This window comes from Misgurnus anguillicaudatus, chromosome 1 (assembly GCF_027580225.2).
Source record: "Misgurnus anguillicaudatus chromosome 1, ASM2758022v2, whole genome shotgun sequence".
Lineage (NCBI taxonomy): Eukaryota > Metazoa > Chordata > Actinopteri > Cypriniformes > Cobitidae > Misgurnus > Misgurnus anguillicaudatus.
Genome location: NC_073337.2, coordinates 28,107,977 through 28,130,797, shown reverse-complemented (window position 1 = coordinate 28,130,797; position 22,821 = coordinate 28,107,977). Strand labels below are relative to the sequence as shown.

General features: G+C 35.0%; 2 protein-coding genes across 2 annotated transcripts in view; both read left to right on the top strand.

Annotated features, from left to right (window-relative positions):
• The first annotated feature begins 5,979 nt into the window (after positions 1-5,979).
• On the top strand, positions 5,980-8,440 carry LOC141365384 (uncharacterized). Its single transcript, XM_073869853.1, has 2 exons — positions 5,980-8,277; positions 8,405-8,440. The coding sequence occupies exons 1-2, from the start codon at positions 6,493-6,495 to the stop codon at positions 8,438-8,440; spliced, it is 1,821 nt and encodes a 606-aa protein (XP_073725954.1). The 5' UTR covers positions 5,980-6,492.
• Positions 8,441-10,050: 1,610 nt separating this feature from the next.
• Positions 10,051-22,821, top strand: part of LOC141365380 (uncharacterized) — a 29,900-nt gene continuing 17,129 nt past the window's right edge. The window contains 1 exon segment of the mRNA XM_073869813.1: positions 10,051-11,988. Within this exon segment, the coding sequence (XP_073725914.1) occupies positions 10,051-11,988 (1,938 nt within the window).

Genomic DNA, 22,821 nt, shown 5'->3' with positions numbered 1-22,821 from the left:
ATACTGAAAAAAATGTCTTGCGTGTTAAGGAAAACATTGGCTTTGGGGCACTCACAATTTCTCTTGTTAGACGCGTCGTCTCTGCGCCAAGCTTTGATTGTACTTGTCTCGTCATTTGACTCTTTGATGACTGCACGTGATTAGTGTAGGTCAATGCAAATTAAAAACGTCTTATATTATGCAGCTCATTGTTTTTGTAACATGTAGTATACACTGTTTGACATTTTTAGAGTGTGTCATGTTTAATGTAGACTTAATGTCATGTGTTTTACTTGTGTAAATAAAATAAAGTGTGTACAATTTTTTGTTTATCATTGATAATTGATGGTCCAGTATGAATTAAAATCACTTCAAGTTAGTTTAACTAAATGATTGAGTTAAATAATATTCAAAAAAATTCAGCTATGTACATAACAATTTGAATGTTACTGACCATTTTTTTGTAGACTTTCAAATTTACTTATTCTTTTATAAGTTTAAAACTGTTTTACTAAAACATTCAGTAGATCATAGTAAAAGTTTTAACTGTGTGTGTGTGTGTGTGTGTGTGTGTGTGTAAATGTCATATTTGTAAAAAAAAACACTATATAATTGCTGCCGTCTGTGAAATGTTTATTGTAGATAGGTGCTCACTGCTCAGACATCAGACTCAGGGTCGGAGATGGACCGTAATAGTCTGTCACCCGATGTGGATTAGAATTTAGAAGAAAGAGAAAAGGAGTCCGGTGCTGTCTGTGATGTTGAATAGGTGATGAGAGTTGTCAGACTTTAACAGAAGCGCGATGTGACGTATTCTGTGAAAATCTTGGCGTGTATAAGACAGGCTTAGAAAAAGTTCAGTAAAAGTTGCATTACGTTTGTAGAAGTCAGTTACGTGTTTAGCCGTTGTTTGAGGAGGTAGGTTTTGTTTGTATGCGAAAAAGTGACTTGGAATTGCAGATTCAACTCTTAATACAATTGTTTATTTGATGTTGTTACAGGTAAATGGCTTACAGTAGCCCTACAAAAATTCCCCGTGTGGACGGAGAAGAATTTTCCCAACTGAGAGATAAGTTCCGCTTAGTAGCAGTAAGTACTTAGATATTTGTGTTTTGGAGAACAAACAATTTCTTTTCAAAATGTTTATGCCTGCTTTATTTATCTTGATTATTTTTTGTTGTTGTTTGTTTAGTATTCGGCATTGGATCCTGCAACACCCAGGAATCGGGTCAAGGAGGAGGTCACGGAACTCGGAGTTCTTGTGATGAGGAAATTTGGTGGCATGGATTCGGAGATAAAAACGTTAAGAAGAGATTTGGCCAAAGCAAAACATAAGCTAAACAACATGGAAACAGAATTGGAGGCAGCAAAGGCAGCTCAGGATTTTTTGAGAAATGGTACAGTATATCATGAATGTTTTCATTATAGTGAATAAAGTGTATTGTTTTATATTGTGGATTTGCATTGAAGTTTCATTGTATATAAAATGTATTTTTATTTTTAGATGTTCTTAACCCTGAGGAGGAAGGAGGTTTCGTTTTGAGAAATGGTAAATAATCAATGTTTTCGTTTCAGTGTAATTTTAATATTGTGGAATTGCATGCAATTTTTTTGTAATTAAAATATGCTTTACATTTTCAGATGGCGTTAACTCTGGGCAGGAGGAAGGGTCTGTTGAGGGTGCCATAAGGACTGTGACAGAGGAAGCAGCACATTGAACTTCCAAAAATATTTGTATTTTTGTTTGAACAGTTGTATTCAGTTTGTTATTGTAATTTTATATATATATATATAGTGTTGTGTTATATAATAAATATTTTTGTGATTTTCGGTTTGTGTTTTGTGAAGTGAGTTTTTGCAGTATTTTATGAGTGCAGTGTTAAATGTAGTTAAAATGGAAGTTTTTATTATATCTTTATATCTTGTTTGTGTGATTTAAAATTAGTAAAATGAAAAAGTAATTACAAATAAGCAGGTTAATGTTTAATTTATGAATAAATACTGCTTATTAAAGCAAAGATTTAAATAATACTAATGAACAAAGGTTAAAGTATTACATTTTTGTTACTGGTGTAACATCCGTGTTAAGGCACTTAGCAACTTTAATTTGTCATGGTTTGTAGTTTTTAATCAAAATTATAATTTAAAGTGTAATGGTAGTTGCTTATGGCTATAAGGTGCGGTGGGCAAGTGCATCAAGTGGGTAAATATTTGTGAACTATTTCATGTCGTGAATGTGTTAGCATTTAGTTTAGCCTCATTCATTTTTATGGCTTTAAACAGAGATGAATTTATAAGTCACCAAACACTTCCATGTTTTGCCTATTTAAAGACTGTTACATGAGTTGTTTTGGTGGCAGAAAATAAAACTTTTGTTTGGAGTCTTAGGAATTCATTGGGCTAGGCTAAACGCTAAAACATTCAAGAAGCGCTGTACAAAGATTAAAAGTCCCAAATTTCAAGTTAATCTGAGCAGGCAAAAAGACAGAATGACAAATAGCTTACTCAGAAAATCTGAAATTCTGGTAAGTCTTGGGTTAATGAATATTGACCCTTCCAATATTTGCTTTGTTAATGAAATATTGGCGGTGTTGTTCTGTAAACAGCTTATAGGCTATTAATCTGAATATTTATCTAAATATTCGGAGTCAAAATGTCGGGTACAGTAATAGCTTTTTGTGTACATATTGCGAGAGTTTTAGTTTACGTTTTAAAACACAGCTGTGCTATTTCAAATGTGTGTAAAATAATTATTTTTTGATAGTTTTATTACTTCACTGGCGTGTGTGGTATGATATTACCCACGTATGTTTATGTTGGTAAATGCAAAATACAGTAGACAGATACAAGTGTAATTAACGGGTGACAGGCGGTAAGGAAACCGCACTTTGAAAGTCCAGTTACGATGAAGAATACAACATTTGATTGATTGTGATTTTTTATTATGTAAAAGGAATATCACAGAGCATTCCTGTACAGAGCTTACTCGCTTAGATTCAGTTATATTGATGATCTCTCGGCTCTAGATCTCGTTTTTTCTGCATCAGACGTGTTTTAGTCCTGCTCTGTGCTGGCGGGCTATAGATGTGCCGTCTCAGTGCCAATTCTTCATCATGACTCTCCGATGACTACACGCGATTAGTATAGGTCAATATACAAAAGTGAATCATTGTTAAGTTAAAAAAATGTTTAGGTTATTGTTTTTGTAAAATGTTGCCTACATTGTTTGTAATTTTTAGAGTGTGTCATGTTGAATGTAGACTTAATGGCATGTGTTTTACTTGTGTTAAATAAAATAACGTATGTACATTTGTTTGTTCATCATTGATGGTTCATTATGAATTGAAATCACTTTAATTCAACAAATGTTTTTATTTAAATTATATTCACAAAATTATCAACAATGTCTATGTAACATTTTTAATGAAATGTTTATTATTATCTAGATTTCACTTGGTATTTTTATTGCATTGCTTTAAGTTCTTTGATGATATTTAAAAAAAATTTACGTGGACTTCAATAATAATAATGATCGCTTTGCTTTATTATTCATAGGAGGAGTATTTATAAATTTAATTATTCAAATATACTAGATTTTACAGCGTTCACATTTACTTCATATTTTAGTGTGAAAATGAAAAAAGCGTACATAGTAAACGTTTTAACAGTGTATGTGTAAATAGTATATATTTATATGTGTGTGTGTGTTGCAGCATTGTATTGATTTGGATAAAATGGTCAGGTAATATACTAATTGTTTATTGCAGGTAGGTGTACGCCAGACATTACATGATTCCAGGCCGGAGATACACCTGAATCGTCTGTATTTTGATGTGAGGCTGACTTGGACTTTTAAAACGTTGGATGTTGATTACAAAAGGCAGAGTTTTAGAAGAAGAAGACGACTCTGGGCCGGAGACGATCGGAAGCGTCTCGTATTTGAAGTTGAGTACAAAAGGCTGCCTTTTAGAAGAAAGAAAAGAGAAGACTACTGACCGGAGACGACCAGACGCGTTTGCTGAATGTGTTGTTGATTAGAAGCGTGATGTGACAGATTCTGTGAAAATTTGTGTTTTTCAAAAGTTTTGTAAAAGTTGCATTACCTTTGAATCGCGACCTTGTTACATGTTTTAGCCGTTGTTTGTGAAGGTAGGTTTTGTTTGTATGCGAAAAAGTGAGTTGGCATTGCAGATTCAATATGGTATTTCCTGGGTGTTTCAGCGCCACGTAAAACTAAACACGGGAGAAATACAAGACACTCAGAAATGAAAATGAGTTGTTTACAGGTAAACAATGCGTTGTAAGTTGTTATAACATTGATGCGCATACACGCGGAGTTGAAATTGAAAGAGCATGATCTGAAGTCTGTTAGATTTTATGATTTTTTTGACGAAGGCACTTTGTCTTTTATTAAAACCGATGTAGGTTAATACTGTTAAATTCGTGCTAAATTATTATTGATTAAATCATAAACTCCCAAACTATGCAATGTTGCGATCAAAAATATTACATGCTACCTGAAATTAGTCAAAGGACTGGAGATTTATTAGTAATTTTCCATGTCATCAAGGCATCAAACAAACACTTTAAACACAACATTTGTAGGCTAAAATATCCCTTTCTGTGTCACACACACACGCAAACACACACAGCTTGACATACAAGCTAAGTGCAAGGTTAGTATTTCTACCATGCGTGCAATGTAAATTGAGCAATGCTCTTTAGATAGTTTATTATAACTTTTGTTATTTTTATATTGAAATATTTGAAGCAATTGATTTAATGTTCAGGACTTTTTTGTTATGATTTATATTAGTGCTGATCATTTATGAACAATTGGTAAAACATAACTGCTAGGAAAAATTGAGAATTTGGAGGGGCAGAGTGGCTCCTCCCCTAATGACACTTCGGTTAAAAGCTGAGAGTTCAGGATAGTGGTCTGTTGAATACAACTTGTGAGCATTTGATAAAACTTGAAAGTCCTGTTGGAGCTTCGAGAGCGTTTGAATACACCTGTGGATTTTATTTTCAGTTAATTGAGTTTCAACAAAGCCTGAGGTATGTGAAAACATTTGTTATTTATTTGTGTCAACAATAGTTTTTAAGGGTTAAATATGTCACTTGTATAAATATATTGGTGTGAAAAATTCTTAAGTAAAGAAGTATATTGAGATAATAGTATTTTTAATGTTAAGTGGTCATTCGTTGTTACAATAAAAAAGACTGTTCATGTAATTTCAATTTACTATTGGATATTTTTGTTAAGTAATGTGTTGTTATGAATAAAAATAAAAGTTCAAATATCTTAATCTAATTTAATAAATATACACAAGCATATAGAAATTATTGAGTTTTTGAAGTGATTTAGCTTATTTTTTCATTGATTTCCCTTACACTACAAAGTTAATTCCTTTAATGGTTGTATATTGGAATTGGCTAGAGTCTAGACGGTATGCTTAATGGGTCTTGTGCTGATGTTTATTGCAAAAATAAAAGGATGTAGCTAGTAGTAGTGTAATTGTGAACATAAGTTAAATACTGATGAAATGAAGAATTTATTTTGTACTGTATTCTATTAGCTGAGCAGCAGTTTGTAATGTAATTTTGTAGAAAAAAATATTTAAATTATTTGAGTCTTTGAAGTGAGTTTGTTTCCTTACACAAGACCAAAGTTCAAAAATCCATTTAATGGTCGTATTTGGAATTCAATAGACTTATGCTTCTGCTTCTGGTCATGTTAAAAGGCAAGAAAATGTGTTTTGACTTAAAATAATTATTATTGTACACTGAAATAAATGATTCATTGAATTTAATCAATTTTTTTAAGGTAAGTGGTTGCAATCAATTTATTTAAGCTACATTTAAACAAAAGTTTTATATTTTATTTTACGTTACTAATCTTTTTTGTTTAAATGTAGCTTTAATAAATTGATTGCAACCACTTACCTTAAAAAATTGATTAAATTCAATTAATCATTTTTTTCAGTGTAGTACAAGTAATGTTGTTTTTTGTACAAAAAAAAACTTTTTAATATATTATAATTTTTTTTATTGTACATGAACTTTGATTGACACATCATATTAGTGTTCACATAAATGAAATTGTATTTCAAATTTGCTTTGCTGTGTATTTTTGTAGGTAATTCATGAACTTTTTCTTCCAAGACTGTATTCAAGCAATAAGTTAAAAGCCTTAATGAATAAAAATGTTAACCTTTTTAAGTTATAAAATAAGTTTAACATTAAGTTAATGAGGTGCAATGTCTTGTATTCTTTATTTCAACAGATAATGATAATGAAGTTCATTGCATGTACATTTTAGAATGTGTGTGGTTTCCAAATAAAGTATATAATATATGTTTTATTTTCAGGTATTTAAATCAATTGTAGTAATTTGTTTAAATTATTAGCAGAAATAACTTGTTGGTTTACTGTAAGTTGTTTTCGTTTTAATACTATTTTAGTTGTGTAATTTCTGTTATTGTAATGTTATTTTGTGTGGGTTTTTTTTAGATGCCTAAGTTGAAGAGATTTCGAATGCGGCGAAAGGCAATGATCAACAAAAGTAAGAAAGATGATTCTGATACCACTGTTTGCAAGTGTCCAAATGTTTTGCCCATATTAGTAGGCAATACAGTTCGAATGCAGTCCGCAATTGTGAATGAGGATGTGATAGGTGCAGCATGCAGTTTAGTTTCAATTGTAAAACATAAGATACATAATGTGTGCACCTGGCAGAAACTAAGTCTTGAGGATATTAATGCTGAGGGAACTAAACTGGTTAAAGACATAGCTAAATGTAAAGGTTATGGCAAAACTCTTTTACCTTTTAAATTAAGTGAGCAATACTGCATTTTTAATAAAATGTGTAAAGTTTCAGAAGGGCAGTCACTGACTAGAGGACATGAAGAATTGTATGAGACACTTCAAGAGATTTTTCTAAATTATGAATCTTGTTTAGTACAGATAAACAGACAAACATGTGCAATTATCAGATGCAGGGATGTATATGCTGTTGTAGATTGTAATATTCGCGATGCATGTGGGTTGGGATCAAATATAGGTACAGCAGTTGTTGTTTTCAACACAAATTGGCAAGATTTGTTTTGGCATGTCAATAATTTAATGGAAAGCTTGAGTGCTAATACGTTTAGAATAAGTGGAATTAATGTAGAGGTTACTTTACCAGATATGTTGCCATGTGTGAACAATGATGTTGTAGTAGAAAGTAGTTCATCAAATGTAAGACAGAGTGTTTGCAGCTTAATTCATCAAGGTGATAGCAGGTTCAAAGAGGTGCCTTTACCAGATATGTTGTCATGTGTGAACAGTGATGTTGTACAAGAAAGAAGTACATCAAATGCAAGACAGAGTGTCTGTGGTTCAATTCATCAAGGTGATAGCAAGTTCAAAGAGGTGACTTCCCCAGATGTGTTGTCTTGTGTGAACAGTGATGTTGTAGGACGAGAAGGCAGTACATCAAATGCAAGACAGAGTGTCTGTGGATCATTTCATCAAGGTGATAGCAGGTTGAAGTGGTCAGGAAAACAATGTGTTGCAATTAGTTTAGCTGCAATGGCAATGCATAGTGTACATAACGTCTTTTCATGGGAAACAAAAGATTTAGACAATGTCTTAACTATTGGTGATAACTTGTATGGTTATTTGCTTGAAAACAACTGTATTAGTGATCCGAAACCACAGAAGTGGTTGTGTGTTCCAGATCTGCCTTGTGAATATGTGTTTAATGAGAAAAGGTTCAAATTTGAATATGGCAAATGTGTTTCTGGATTTGTAGATATAAATGATGGAGATTTGATAACAGCTGGTGTGTGTGTGCCTTTAGTCCATGGTCTGGACACAATGTTTGAACAATATGAAACATGCTTTTTAACATTGAATGGAAATACCTGTGCCATTATTAAGCAAAATGGACAGTTTGCTGTGATTGATTCCCATGCACGTAGTACAACTGGAATTCCTGATAGTGATGGGTTGAGTGTGATTGTATATTACAATTCATTGAGCTGTGTTTTGAAGCATATTGAGAACTTTGCTGCATGTGTTGGTGGTAAAATGAAAGAATTTGAAATAAGTGGTCTTCATGTAATTCCAGAAAAAAGTAGTAAAGTATCTGTCAGGCAATCAGAAAACAAAAAAAAAATGGGTAAAAAAGAGAGATCTTATTGCACAGAACATTTGGAAGATGAGAGAGAAAGTAAAGTTGTAAAGACAAAGAAAGAGCACTTTATGGAAAGTACTACAAAAACAATTTCTGACTGTGATTTGAATTCTGATGTAATTTGTGTACAAAGTAGAATTGACAAAACATTTCAGTTTAATCCACTTTGTCATGAAGTGAAGCAAAAATTAAGCAGTTTACTACATGAAAAATGTGTTGATGAAAGTGTTGTTTTCCAAGCAGACACAGGACCCTTGGGATGTCCGTGTAAAACAGTGAGTATTATTGGAGACGGAAGCTGTTACTTCCGCGCAATTTCGCAAGCTGTGTTCGGTACACAAAATGCTCATAAAGCTGTTCGACTTGCAGTAGTGAAAGACATGGAATTGCATAGTACAGATTACAAGAATATGTTGAGATGTGAATATACTTCTATGGAAGATTATTTGTCCACTTCAAGAATGAAGTACGTAGGATCATGGGCTACTGAAGTGGAAATTCAAGCAACTGCTAATTATCTGGGGGTAGATATCTATACATATCACAATGAGAAGTGGTTAAAGTATAGTTGTGTGAATGATAAACTGTGTGAACAAGGCATTTATTTGCAGCACTCTAATGATCATTACGAGGTTGTGATTTGTGTAAGACAACCTAAGAGCCAGATGTGTTATCAATTGTGTCAGAACAGTAAACAGAATGCAGGGAATTATGTGTGTACAAAGCAAAGTGTAAAGGTACAAAGTTATGTTAAATGTGAGAAGCTAGATTCTGAAGCAAAAAGTGATGGAACTGGTAGAAAGAAATTAGTGGGTAAAAAAAGGTCATCTAAATGCTTAGAAAGTTTGGAAGATGAGAGAGAATGTAAAGTTGTAAAGATACAGAAAGAGGACTTTGTGGAAAGTACTAAGAATACAAAAACAATGTCTGACTGTGATTTGAACTCTGGTGTAATTTGTATTGAAAAGAGTATTGACAGAACGTTTCATTTCAATCCACTGTGTCATGAAGTAAAACAAAAATTAAGCAGTCTACTTCACGTAGAATGTCATGATGAAGATGTGGTTTTCCAAGCAGACACTGGACCATTGGGATGTCCGTGTAAAACAGTCAGTGTTATTGTCGATGGCAATAATTTTTTTCGAGCAGTGTCACAAGCTGTTTGCAATACACAAAAAGCTCATAGAGCTGTTCGACTTGCAGTTGTGAAAGAAATGGAATTGCATAGTACAGATTACAAAAATTTGTTGAAGAGTAAATATACATCTATTGAAGATTATTTGTCCACTTCAAGAATGAAGTATGTAGGGTCATGGGCAACTGAAGTGGAAATTCAAGCAACTGCTAATTATTTAGGGGTAGATATCTATACATATCACAATGAGAAGTGGTTTAAGTATAGTTGTGTGGATGATAAAGTGTGCGAACAAGGAATATATTTACAGCACTTTAATGATCATTACGATGTTGTGATTTGTGTAAGACAGCCTAAGAGCCCAATGTGTTTTCAATTGTGTCAGAACGGTAAACAGGATGAAGGAAAATATATGTGTACAAGGCAAAGAGTAAAGGCACAAAGTAATGTTAAACACGACAAGCTAGATTCAGATGTTAAAGATGGATACAGTTTGTCTGTAAAGAGGAAAAGCTACTTTCGTAATTATTACTCATGTAAGAGAGTCAAAAGTACGCAGAAGTATTATAGCAATGAACAGTTCCAAAAAAAGATGAAATCTTTAAATAAGCAAAGATATCATAAAAATGTTTTATATAATGAATCTTTAAAGGAAGCAAGTAAAAAGAAATATAAAGAAAACAAACAACATAACTTTAAAGTCAATGAATACAACAGAGTGAAATATCATAATCATGAGCAATATAGGCGTAAAATGAATGTGTACAGTAAGGTAAAGTATCGTGAGAATAAACAATTCAAATGTAAGGTGAATGAGTACAATAAGCTGAAGTATCGTGATAACAAGGAATACAAGCTTAAGGTGAATGAGTACAATAAGCTAAAGTATCGTGATAACAAGGAATACCAGCTGAAGGTGAATGAGTACAATAAGCTAAAGTATCGTGATAACAAGGAATACAAGCTTAAGGTGAATGAGTACAATAAGCTAAAGTATCGTGATAACAAGGAATACAAGCTGAAGGTGAATGAGTACAATAAGCTAAAGTATCGTCATAACAAGGAATACCAGCTTAAGATGCATGAGTACAACCAGCTGAAGTATCGTGATAACAAGGCACACAAGCTTAAGGTGAATGAGTACAATAAGCTAAAGTATCGTGATAACAAGGAATACAAGCTTAAGATGCATGAGTACAACAAGCGGAAGTATCGTGATAACAAGGCACACAAGCTTAAAGTGAATGAGTACAATAAGCAAAAGTATCGTGATAACAAGGCATACAAGCTTAAAGTGAATGAGTACAATAAGTTAAAGTATCGTGATAACAAGGCATACAAGCTTAAGGTGAATGAGTACAATAAGTTAAAGTATCGTACCAATGAACAATACAAGCGCAAGATGAATGAATACAATAGGTTAAAGTATCGTGAGAGTGTGCAATATAGGAGTAGAATGAAGAAATACAACATTATGAAATACCGGACTAATGAAAATCACAGAAATTTACTAAAACAATGCCATAAATTAAAGTATCAGAACAATGCATTGCATAAAGGAAGTGTACAAAAAAGTAATGATAAAAGGAAAAAGCTGCTAAAGGTAAACAAAAAGGATTCTGAGTTTGTCAAAAAACTATTTGACGATAAGGTTAGTTCTGGTTTAGAATTTGTTTGCTGTGTTTGTCATCGACTGTTTTTTAAGCAGCAGGTGTTATGTTGTAAAAGAGATTCTTATAATAAAAATCCAGCAATGTTGGTGGTAGCTAACAAGTGTATAACAGAGCACTTTTTGCATAAGTGTGGTAATGAATGTCCTGTTCCATGTGGATTAAAAACATCAAGTAAAGGACAGCTATGGATTTGTTTTACTTGTCATTATAAGATAAATAAAAGTGAAATGCCAGCAGAAAGTGCTGTAAACAATTTGGAATTGCAACCCATACCCGAAGAATTGCGTTGTCTCAATAGTCTAGAACAACATTTGATTTCATTACATATTCCATTTATGAAAATGTTAGCATTACCAAAAGGCGGTCAAAATGGGGTTCATGGCCCTATTACTTGTGTCCCAGCTAATGTTAAAAACACAACAAATGTTTTGCCTAGAACAGAAGGTGAAGGGTCACTGGTATGTGTGAAGTTAAAACGCAAGTTGACATATAAAGGTCATTATAAGTATCAATATGTTGATACTGCAAATATTAAACAAGCATTGTGTTATTTAAAACAATATAACAAGTATTATTCTGATATTGAATTTAATCAGGATTGGATAAATGAGTTAAGTAAGCAAGATCATGTAGAGGATGACATTATTCCAGAGAGTGAAGTAGAAAATGAAAATGTTGAAGAGGGGTTACATGATAGACAACAACACTGTGTGTTTATGGACACATGTTTACAGCCAGTTGATATTGGGCAAGAAGTTCTGGACCAATATTCGGATAGTATTTTGAGTGTCGCCCCATCTGAAGGGAATTATCCAGTTAAAATGCTTGCAGATGAAACAAATGAGGCTAAATGTTTTCCTGTTTTATTTCCTAACGGTTCTTCAACTTATTGTAACAGTCGTGTCCAAAGGTTAACACTGTCGCGATATTTTAACAATAGGATTATGCATGCAGATGGAAGATTTGCACAGAATGTTGAATATATATTTTATGCCCAGTATTTATCAGAAATAGAACAAGTAAAGTCAACACAGTCTCACACCCTATTCTTCACATACTGCCGTTTGGTCATGACCCCCTCACGTTCATAGCCGACGTTGAGGGTACCCCCTATTCGTCGCTTGAAAACGTAGAGGGTCGTCCTATCGATTTGAATGCAAACCCCTCATCTTGCGCAATATGGTTTTAGGCGATTGATTTTATGCTGCAAATGTGCATTTTTCACAAGCGTGCGGCGCCAATATACGGTTACAATCATTATTGATGCGGTGACCAAACATTTTCGTGGGGCGGAAACCCTTGTCTGAACCGGTGTATCACGACTTTTCTCTCTCTCTTTTATATATATTTGGTCTACAATAAAATGACATATTTACAGGGCTGTATTTGCTGTATGTTTAAAACATGCCTTAATTAACTTAGGATATTTTATTATTTTCGTTCACGCACAGTTGGTCATTCCCCCTCACGTCTATAAGCTGACGTTGAGGGTACCCCCCAATTCGTCGCTTGACAACGTAGAAGGGTCGTCCGATATTTGAATCCAAATCCTTCATCTTTGGATTTTGACGAAATGGGGGTATTCATGCCTGCGTTGCAAAGTATGTTTTAGGCGATTGATTTTATGGTTCAAATGTGTTTTTGCAGTAGCGTGCGGCTCTTTTCATTTGTGCGGTGACTATACATTTTCGTGGGGCAGAAACCCGTCTGAAGCGGAATAACGACTCTCTTTTTACATATTTTTGGTCTACATTAAAATGACATGTTTACAGGACTGTATATTTGCTGTATGTTTAATTAAGGTAGGATATTTTATTATTTTCGATAGAAGTAATTTTCGTGCCTGCACCACGTTTTTTTGTCCTATTATTTTTTCGTGTTTTAAGCACGAATTTAATCTAATGTATTGCAATAGTATATACCCGGGAGCTTTATTGTTTTACTTTATTTGTCATTAATTGATTACACTTTAAGCGCTACTCAACATTTAATCAGGAGATGTTTATCCTTTTTTATTTGTTTAATATTCTGCATGATGATCGCCTTTGTAAACCATCGTCAGCTGTACATAATTGTTAATTTACGAGACTGCAGAGTTTTGCTACTGCAATCGTTTCCAAATGTTGCCGTTTTTTTTTTAGAAATATTGATTTTTTTTATCGGTTTCGTGTGTCAAATACAAGATACTACAGTACCCATGAGCCTTATCGACATCTACTATGGTGAAGGCACCAGCTAAAACTACAATGTGGGCCCGCTGCAGATCACAATATTTTCTCAACACATGAACACTAACGTGTGCTTGATAATTCAACAATACGATGTTATGGCCATTAATTTTGATTGTTTCTACTTTGATTGTAAAAAAGAAATAAGTCAGTTTCGGACGCCTGCATTTCCCAGAATCCTCTCTGCTTCCGTTGCTATGGATTCTGAGCCAGTCCTCTTTGCTATTGGGTGATTTCTTCTTCGGTACTCGTGACAGGGATTCTCTCATTACTCGAAAATGACTGTCCAGGTAAGTCGCGATGCTTTCGTTTAAGTTCACTATTTGTTTAAATGTTATAATTCACGCTTTTCTTTTGGCATTAGGCTGACATTGCCATACCCGTACGAAAATTAACCATGTTTTTGTGGTAAAAGTGTAGTAAATATGGTTTGTGTATCGATTATTTGCAAAATGGTTTTACTAAACCAAACATGGTTTAACTTTTTTTTTTCAAATTCATGGTTATTTCTTAACTGTAGTAAAACAATGGTTAATTTTCGCAAGGGAAGTCTAACGTTACGTGTTAGAGAATTAAAGTCCCATTAATAAGCTAACGTTAACCTAGTTTAAGTTATCAACCTTTAGGGTAACTTAACGTGGTCATTGCTTTATTGTGTGAGCTTAATATAGTCTAAAGTTTTAATATTTGTCTTATAATATTTGTAAGACAATAGGAATCCCCACTATTGGGGTACACCAGGGGTGTCCAATACTGGTCATGGCGATCGACTATCTTGCAGAGTTCAGGTCCAACTCTAATCAAACACACCTGCCTTCAATTTTCAAGTACTCTTGAAGTCCTTGATTAGGTCCTTCAGGTGTGTTTGATTTGGGTTGGGGCTGGGCTTCGCGGGGCGGTCGATCGCCGGGAGCAGGGTTGGACACCCCTGGGGTACACTATTTAAGCCTTATATTAGAGTTAATTTACACTACATAATAAACATTTTCTGTTCTCCCTGCAGATCCTGTCAATCGAATCACCTGTCACAACTTAGATTTAACGTTGCTTATTTTATAAACCCAAAGGCACTTTTAAGAGCCATTGTTTGCTGCACAAAGCCATAGTTCACTGGCAAGCTGGGCCATATCGCACTCGTAGGCGATAATTAGTGCGAAATTGCCCTGGTTGTCAGTGAACTATGGCTTTGTGTAGTAAATGCTGCTCCATCTGAAAACAGGTGATGTTGGTGTACTACTAATCAAAGAACTGGCTTTACTGACGAGATGCGCATGAAAATAACATGTGATTTATCGTGCAGCCCTAGTAAGTAGAATTTCTTACATATTCTTGTATATCTCTTTTAATATATTGTTTTTTTTTAGTGGCAATTCTCTTCAGTAAACACATTTTCACTTTAACACATCACAGTCCTAAATTATCTACCACAACAAAATATAAGTGACACTTGGGAATTCGGTGAATGACAATTAACAAATAGACTGCATGCTTACTACTATTGTAGATTCTGTAGTTCATCCAAAGCAACCCATTTAATGATTAACGTTTGGCCTTTATTTTGAATAAATTAATACAGAAGATTGTCACTGTCCAATTGCACAATAGTTACCAGCCAAACCTACTAATGTTACAGAAAGTTCTATTATAACCTTATGATGTCATTTATGTTTTTGCTGTTTTCTTTTAATGTATTACTCTTTCCTGTTTTCACATACTTGGTTATGCAAAAGCTAAACTCACCATGAAGTAAAAAATATCCTGAATGACATTAACCAATATTCCATTCAGTAAATACACAATGTTGTCATTGCAGCTTAAAAACTCCATGCTACTGGATATAAGCCAGTTCTGCTTCGTGAAAAGGAGACCAAGAAGCAAAATATTAAGTGTGAGAGATCATCGCCTATGCCCAGGACTACCTTCAGAAGATCGGTTATTTTTATGAATATCTTTTGTGAAGGTGAGATGCATGCACTGTATTTTTAAAGTCACAGTTCACAGCTTGTGTTGAGTAGGCAAAAGATTTGATCAATATTAAAATCTTAAAGGGGACATATCATGAAAATCTGACTTTTTCCATGTATAAGTGCTATAACTGGGTCCCCAGTGCTTCTATCAACCTAGAAAATGTAAAAAATAAAAACGGTAACTTATTTTGAGGGAAATCTAAACAGACATTTACAACATAGTAGTTTATTGATTTCACGCATTTAAGCTAAGCTTTTATAAACTCACACTGTGCACTACATTCTCCAGGCTCGCAGCACTACCCTTGTAATGACTGAACAATCATCTGGGATGTCCACATAGAGAGAGAGGTTAGAATTGTGATTGTATATCAGTATTTTTGTTGTATCCTCAGCATCTGATGAGCTTTTGGACCCGGAAGCGGTGCTGTGTGATGTCAGACAAACAAGCGGATGGGATTTGGTACCCATAGGGCCTTTTTACACCTGGTCACTTCATGTGTTTTCTCTGATCGGATAGCTATCTGATTTGTTAAAACCGTTTCATTTACATTTGGCCACATAAATGCGTCTTGGCAAAACGAATATGCATCCAATCTTTTACCCCCGCCCAAAATGCAAATACACTATTTATTACTCCGCCTTAAAAAAATTAAGATGACATTTACGCAACAATATGCAGCACTTACTGTATGTTGTACTGTATGTTGGGCAGGGGACGCGCGTCTCTCCTTGCACGGCATGAGCTGAAGCACGCAGTACAGCACAGCAGGAGAGTGACAGCGCGATGATTTAATGCAGGTCCATGATGGGAAAGGATTCACAAAACTCTCTCTTAAAGTTATATTTCTTTGTTTAATATCATTTGAGTTTGTCATTAGACTCTTTTATTTATTCTAGGAAGCTTTTTTACCCGCTGTCATCACTCCATAAAGCAATAGGCGTGTCATCTTTGTTTGTTTGGTGCTCTTCCAGCTTCCTTGCGAGTGACGTGTTTACGTTTGGGAGGAGTAAAGCGCGACCTATGTGGTTTCATCAACCAGATGCATTTACACTTCTCTGAAATGCGTCCCAGACCACCTCCTGAAGTGGTTTGAGTGATCGGATTTAAATCCGTCTCGAAATCGTTTCAGAGGGCATTTACACCTGGTCTTTTTACGATCAGATAGCTATCCGATCAGAGAAAACGCATGAAGTGACCAGATGTAAAAAGCCCCTTAGTTAACTTGGTTCAATATATACCTGAATACATACTATGTTAACTTTGGAATTATTATGTTTGGAATGTTTTTTTTTTTGTAGAAGCCATATTTTATTTGTTTTCTGCCCACATACAACATTATTTTTAATGTTTAGGCACACTGACTTAAACATTTTTTTGTAGGGACACACATCAATTAGACCCATGAAATTTGTAAAGTCCTTTTTTAGGTCACTCAGTTATTGAATCAAATGAAAATGAATCTCATTATACTCTTGTATATGAAATGTAGAGCTTACAATGCAGATGGACCATTAGCAGAAATAACACAAAAAAGGAAACCATCAAATGTTGGCTTGAGACATCATACACTTACGCTGCTGCTAACTTGAAAGCGTAAAGCATACATTTTTCTTTAAACAAACATCACACTTGGTGTTATTCTTTGAATTGATAATATATAAGCACTCTGTTTTTTCCTGATCAAAAGATATATTGTATTTGTTATGGTCCTATAGAATCAATTAAATATAGATTTGCACATATCTAATACATCCAATAGTCTATCATTACCTCAGCTCTAATCTAAAGTGCCAATAAATCTGGTTTGGAAAAATTAGACCATATGATTCAAACACTTAAGAGGTACAGCCCAATCCCATGTTTAAAGGGATTCTTTTTTCTAATGAACACAAAGTGTGTTTAACAGAAGAAATACAATTCATAAAGGTTTAGAACAACATGAGGATCAAAAATTATAACAGAATTTTCATTTTTTGGTCAACTATCCCTTTAAAGTCTTAAGTTTTATAACATCCATATGATTTAACCTGCACAGGTTGGAGCCAGGATTCCAGTGGCATTATGATCAGCTGGTTACACTGCACCTCACACCCTGTGACCCACTGGAGAATGCAACAACTGGGAGAGATGACAAACATGGTGGAGCAGGCGACCACTACAGAGGGACAAGGTAATTAAGACAGATTTTAAGAGTTGCCATTTATATCTGGGTTTCAAATATTTAACCTATGGGTTACCTTAACACTACCTGTTGTCCAGTGTTTTTCCCATAGAGCTTTATTCAGGTTAAGGCTGATATATTTTCACCATCAACATTGCATTGTGTGCATGTGAAATGGTCACATTGCAGGACGCATGAAATCAAGTTGCGAAAATGAACTCAAACATGTCATGTTATAGGGTTTTCTGACATTAAAATAGGTGTCTTTGTCATGTGTCATCAAGACATCAAAAAACACACAATGTGGATTGTCATTTTTAAGTGCAAAATTACTATTTATATGTGTTTTACGTTAGGAATAATTGATGACGGGCAGTTGAATATTCAAAAATAATGCACATTCAAGGTGGTAATGTGGCATGATGCAAAGTGAAGTATCACACCGCAGGTGTACATTATTTTCAAATAATTCAAAGGACCGGAGTCAATTATTACACGTATACTTGTAGCTGTAGGTGTTAAATATGGTCATAGTTTTTCTTGTTTCATAAAGACACAATTGAATGATTAGATGTGCTTATTACAGGCCTGTGACTAGGCTACATTTTAAGATTTCAATATATTGGGATAATTTGAATATTAAAAATACTATGAAATGTACTTTGAATGGGATAACAGAGGAAGATTGACAGCACTAATCTGTATTTACAAGATGACATGTAACGTTGTATAAATCTGTTCAGCCGCACCAGAATATTTTGCCACTCAGATCAACCATAAAGTAGATTTGATTTTGGTCATGCTTCATTTTTTGTGCATGCAATACACTATAGACATTTTTAAAAGTAAAGCAAACTCTTGGCACCAGCTGAAACACAGTTACATTGCTTATAGATCACCCATAACAAAAGGCTATTTTTTTTTAATCCAGTAACAGAAGATATTAAGTATCCTTAAGTAGATCCTTAATGTCCTTGTTTATAAACACTTAACTTAAAACTTTAAATCACAATAACTATACATGTACTTCACACTTATACATGTACTGCCGCACAGTGATGTTGTGATTGTCCAGTATTTGAAATAAGAAGTTAAAGGTTTATTTGGTTAATGAGTAATTTTCTTTCTTCAAACCCACAGGTGTCTACACATGGTCAGCCACAGTCACATATCTTGCACTCTGTCGCAAAAAGAAAAAGCCAGGTATGTAAATAATGTTTGTAGAGTAATTATTGGTGGTATTTAAATTGATCTGTTTTACAGATGGATTAACACACTACAGTTGTGTTAAATCTGTGCTATATAAATAAACCTTGACATGACTTGATCTGTTTTGTCCACTTTCGACCACTTCATCCTAATTACTGTGAGAAACTGAGCGAGTCCCTCTGCTTTCGTTTAAAAGTGAGCGGGAGAATTGGCGGGTTTAAATTGACGCAAACTAATATTATGTCAAAGTCTGCTGCTTGTGGTGTTAGTAAACATGCTGCACAGTGTTTTGTACACGTTTATGTAAGAGCTTTTTCTGATTTTTCAGAGCCGTTGATGAAATAAGCTTGCACAACTTTTACATGCTCACAAAATGAAAGCCTACCTCTGAATGTGGTCGAAAGTGGATGAGCCCAAAACGTTTTGAACACTGTTTAAACCTGTGTTTAGTGTAGTCCACTTGTAATCCGATCGACCAGAATGCATCTTAATCTTAAACTTAGTGCATATAGCTGCATTCAGACTAGCAGTGACTAGCGCAGAGCGAAGCGATCTCATTAATTTCAATGCCAGCTCAATGACACGAGCGACAGTGACCTTTGCGACCAGATTGGGCATGTCCAGCCGGACGACAAATTTAAGAAAAGTTTAAAGCCTCATACATATTACATGTGACTTTGTTACTATGTGCCGCTCGTCTCTTTCAAATAGGTCGTTAGGGGAGTGTCTAAATCTGGTTGTCATAAACAAATGATTAACGTCCACTCCAGTAACTGACTACAGATGGATGACAGGAACTCAACTGCTTTGCTCTTATTGGTAGTCACTCCAGAAAGTAGCTCATCATTTGTATAAAGTTAAACTTTTCTCAACCTTGTCTCAAATTTGACACACCCATTCAGAAGCCAACGGTCATTGTCGGTCGTGTCGCCAGAAGTCACCAAGTTCCATTGAAATCAATGAAATCGCATTGCACTGCTACTGCTAGTCTGAATGCAGCTTAACTTTGTGCAAATGATGAGCGATTTTCTGGAGCAACTACCAGTAAGAGCGAAGCAGTGGAGTTCATGTCATCCGTCTCTTATCAGTTACTGGAGTGGGCGTTACTCATTTGTTTATGACAACCAGATTTAGAAACACCCCCAAACGACCTCTTGAAGAGACGAGCGACACACAGCGACAAAATCACTTATGTGAATGTACCTTTAGTCTTTTCATTTGTCAGAGCACCGTCAATCAAGTCTATTCCACTAGAGCAGTGTTTCCCAACCCTGGTCCCCGGGCACCCCCTCCCAGAAAGCCCCAGATGTCTCCCCATTCAACACACCTGATTTAACTCATCAGCTTGTTAGGGAGGCGTGTTTACCATTTTGGAAGGAGGCTGATGAGTCGAATCAGGTGTTTTAAATAAGGAGACATCTAAAACTTTCTGGGAAGGGGTGCCCGAGGACCAGGGTTGGGAAACACTGCACTAGAGCAGTGTTCTTCAACCCTGTTCCTGGAGGACCCCCTTCCAGAAAGTTTTAGATGTCTCCTTATTTAAAACACCTGAACCAACTCATCAGCCTCCTTCCAGAATGTCTCCCTAACAAGCTGATAAGTTAAAACAGGTGTGTTGATTAGGGAGACATCTAAAACATTCTGGAAGGAGGTCCTCCAGGACCAGGGTTGAAAAACACTGCACTAGAGTAATGCCTTAATAAATTCAACTGCGTCCCACGTTTTAGTTGCTGCTTCCTCAAATCCGTTTCGCTTGTCTAATTTAGAGTCCCTATAAATTAAACTCCATTTTGTTTTTGTTTTTACTACTTTGCATGATGCACTTCCACAACACAACACGCTAAACAAAGCTTTTAGGTTATAAAAGCATTTTTTATTTATTAAAATGCACCAGAATACAAGAAAATGGTATCTACCCCAGTAAATATTTTAGACCCACCCACATTTTTTTGTTTCTGATGCCCATGTTTAGTACCAGGCACACATTACAACTAAGCATTTTGTCTTTTTTATTAATGAGTTTTTTCTTAGTGGATATATGACTGGACTGTAATCTTCTATCCTACAGGTGGACCAAAGCTTATGCCTGATAAGAAAAAATCTTAAATGGAGTAAGTGTACGTAAACATTGATGCTTTTATCAGTGTGTTGACATTGCTATTTTTACCCCTGGTTATTTGTTATAGTTCTATTGCTTATTTCTCTAACTACTTACAACAGTCACAAAGGTTAGACAGTCATAAAAGAAATGCATAGTGTAGACCAGTGGTTTTCAATCTTGTCCTAGGGGACCCACTGCCCTGCACATTTTGCATGTTTCCCTTATCTAACACACCTGATTCAGATGATCAGCTCATTAAGGGAGAGATCCATGAACAGAACTGGGTGTGTCAGTTAAGGGAGACATACAAAATATGCAGAGCTGTGGGTCCCCTAGGACAGTGGTTCTCAATTCCAGTCCTCGGGACCCCCCTCCAGAATGTTTTAGATGTCTCCTTATATGAAACACCTGATTCAGTTCATCAGCTTGTTAGTGTGTTAATTAAGGAGCCTGATGAGTGAAATCAGGTGTTTCATATGAGGAGACATCTAAAACATTCTGGAGGGGGGTCCCAAGGACTGGAATTGAGAACCACTGCCCTAGGACAAGATTGAAAACCACTGGTGTAGACCATATGCAGAGTCTAATATAGGATTCAAATACTTCCTTGTGGGTAATAAATAAGATTGACATCATAATTGTTAGGTAGATACTTTCTGTGTTTAGTCTTTTTGAATTACAGGCTAAGAAGGAACATAAAAATCCATGATCAGATGCTGTAAATATCAACAGTGACCCACTGTGTTAGTTAAAATTAATGCCTATAGCCAAACATAATCTAAACATCATGCTAAAAATGAAATTCATGTGTTTGCTTCTTTTTTGTTTTGTTGTTTCCTTAATAGGGCAAAGAGACATTTTGGTGGACTGGGAGCCCTGTCCAGTATAGTATGTAATATTCTGTTTGCTTGCTTTATCAATTAATGCATGCATTTATTTATTTATTTATTTATTTATTCACTTTAACTTTGTTTGTTTTTTTACAAATGACAAAAAAAGAAACATATATTTATAAAAGACATGTTATAATTTGTGCTCCACACTTTCTCTTCTGTTTTAGTGATGAGATTTGGACCCATCCCTGGCAGCCAAAGGATTCTCTCCAAATTAATAAAAATAATTAAATATTGTATTACACTAAAATTCCTTTTTGGTTTCTGACTATTTATTAAAATTTTCTGTGCTGCATTTGAAGTCATATTTTCCTTATGAATTGGTAAAAAAGGTGGAAATGTTCAAGAAATTCAAGAAATGTGACGCATGGAGTTTCTTTATTATTCTTTACGCCATTCCAGCATCTATGGCTATTTTCATGGTGAGAGGGACAATTTGACATTTCCGATTTGCCTAACTAGCATGTTTTTGGACTTTGGGAGGAAACCGGAGTAAATTCATGCTGACACAGGGAGAACATGTAAACTCCACACAGAAAGGCCACCTGACCTAGTCTGGGCTCAAACCGGGGACCTTCTTGTTGTGAGGCACCAGTGCTACCCACTACGAATGGAGTTTAATCTCAAAATGCTAAAAAAAAAGGCTAAAACAGAAAGATCTTCAGAAACATGTTTTATTTCATGATTATACATTGCACTATATGCTATTCTATGTTGTTACTTCCTAAACCAATCATATCTTACTCTCATCGTATGTTACTCTCTGCTGTAGTCAGTTGTCATTTCAGGGTAAAGCGATGCAACTCTCTTTCACCCCATTTCCATCTGCAGACAGTCCTCATTGCTTTAAGCTCCTAGGTATCCTTCCAGTGCGTGTTCATCAGGAGCTTGAGCATTGCTATTCACCTCTTCATCACCACCACCACCAGTGTTAAGACTCCAATTGAGGATTCCTAAATATATCATGCATTTCTCTGCACCTACATGTGGTCAATTTGCCAAAGGCTGCATCATTTAAATTTGTTGTGCATCTCAATAATGCATTTCTTTGATCACTCTTTAAGCTTCTAGTGAATAATTAAGCAATAAATAAGCGTTTGGTCTCTTTTACCTGTATCTTTGTGAAGAACCACAAATATTGCAAAAGATCATCCTTTTTGTTTTTACTATTCCATACATCATATTAATTCCAAACACAATATAACGGTGACATGGTTATGAAAAAGTAGACCAAAGAAATAAATTTGCCTCAGGTTGTTTTAAGTGGATGGTTTTGAAATGCCAATTAG

Bases quoted from the DNA above. Each gene is read 5' to 3' on its own strand.
- LOC141365384 (XM_073869853.1), top strand. From the start codon at position 6,493: ATGCCTAAGTTGAAGAGATTTCGAATGCGGCGAAAGGCAATGATCAAC. The intron at 8,278-8,404 runs GTAATTTGTGTA...TTTTCCAAGCAG, and splicing joins ACTGTGATTTGAATTCTGAT to ACACAGGACCCTTGGGATGT.